Below are 896 nucleotides of genomic sequence, written 5' to 3' on the forward strand. Positions count from 1 at the left end.
CAGCTAGTGAGGTCAGGGTGGAAAGATCACTGGAGTCTAACCCCACTCCCCTGCCCCAGGCCCAGCTGTGTGCATAACATCCTTGCCCCTCTCCTTACACTGAGGGAGACTCCGCCCAGGGCAGAGCAGGGAGAGCCCTGTGGGACAGATGCCTTCAGGCTGTGTGACTTTGGGCAAGACACTTAACCTCTCTGGGTCTCTGTTTCCTCATGAATAAATAGATCCACTCTCATAAACCACAGAGCAGACAGTATGATCATGGTCACTACTGACCCCACATGGGAGAGAGGAGATAATGACCATGGTGCAGGCTTTAGCATTGCTGGCCAGTGCCCCCTGCTGGTCTGCCCCCTACAACTCACCCTTCTCTTGGGCCCAGATGCCCAGCTCCCAGGACAGCTCAGGAACCACCAGACAAGTCTGCCAGCCCTGCGGCTTCTTGGATTTGAGGATGTCCCCAAAGATGTGATCCCCAATGTATAGGATGTCCTTCCCCCACACCTCAAGCAGCTCACATACCACGTCCAATGACCCTGCCGGACCAGGGGAGGACAGGCCCACTCACAGTCCTTCCTGTCCTAGCGAGCAGGCTGGGGACAGGGGCTCCTAGTCCCGTCCTGGCGGGCAGGCCTGGGATGTGGGCTTCTAGTTGAAGGTGGGTTGCTAAGGAGGAATGGGAGGGAGGGAGGGAGAAGGGGGAGCTGGTACCTCCAGAGTAGACAGCACAGTGCTGGTGGGGGCTGGTGTAGGTACCAACACAGAGCTTGCCCGTGTCCTGGAGGGGGCAGAGGGGTGCCCTGGTCAGAGACAGTGGGGGGTTGGGACTAGCAGGGGTAGCTATGGGGTAAGGAGAGAAGGGGGCCACAGGGCCCTGAAGGAGTCCCCTCCCTGGATCC

The 896-nt window shown here is 59.0% G+C and overlaps 1 protein-coding gene across 1 annotated transcript in view; it reads right to left on the reverse strand.

Annotated features, from left to right (window-relative positions):
- The window catches only part of LOC104984428 (5'-nucleotidase domain-containing protein 4-like), a 10,660-nt gene that overhangs the window by 5,156 nt on the left and 4,608 nt on the right, over positions 1-896 (reverse strand). Inside the window, 3 exon segments of the mRNA XM_010834130.1 lie at positions 188-189; positions 363-533; positions 709-779. Coding sequence (XP_010832432.1) covers positions 188-189; positions 363-533; positions 709-779 — 244 coding nt within the window.

Source organism: Bison bison, unplaced genomic scaffold, assembly GCF_000754665.1.
Source record: "Bison bison bison isolate TAMUID 2011002044 unplaced genomic scaffold, Bison_UMD1.0 scf7180017864020, whole genome shotgun sequence".
NCBI classification, from domain to species: Eukaryota; Metazoa; Chordata; class Mammalia; order Artiodactyla; family Bovidae; genus Bison; species Bison bison.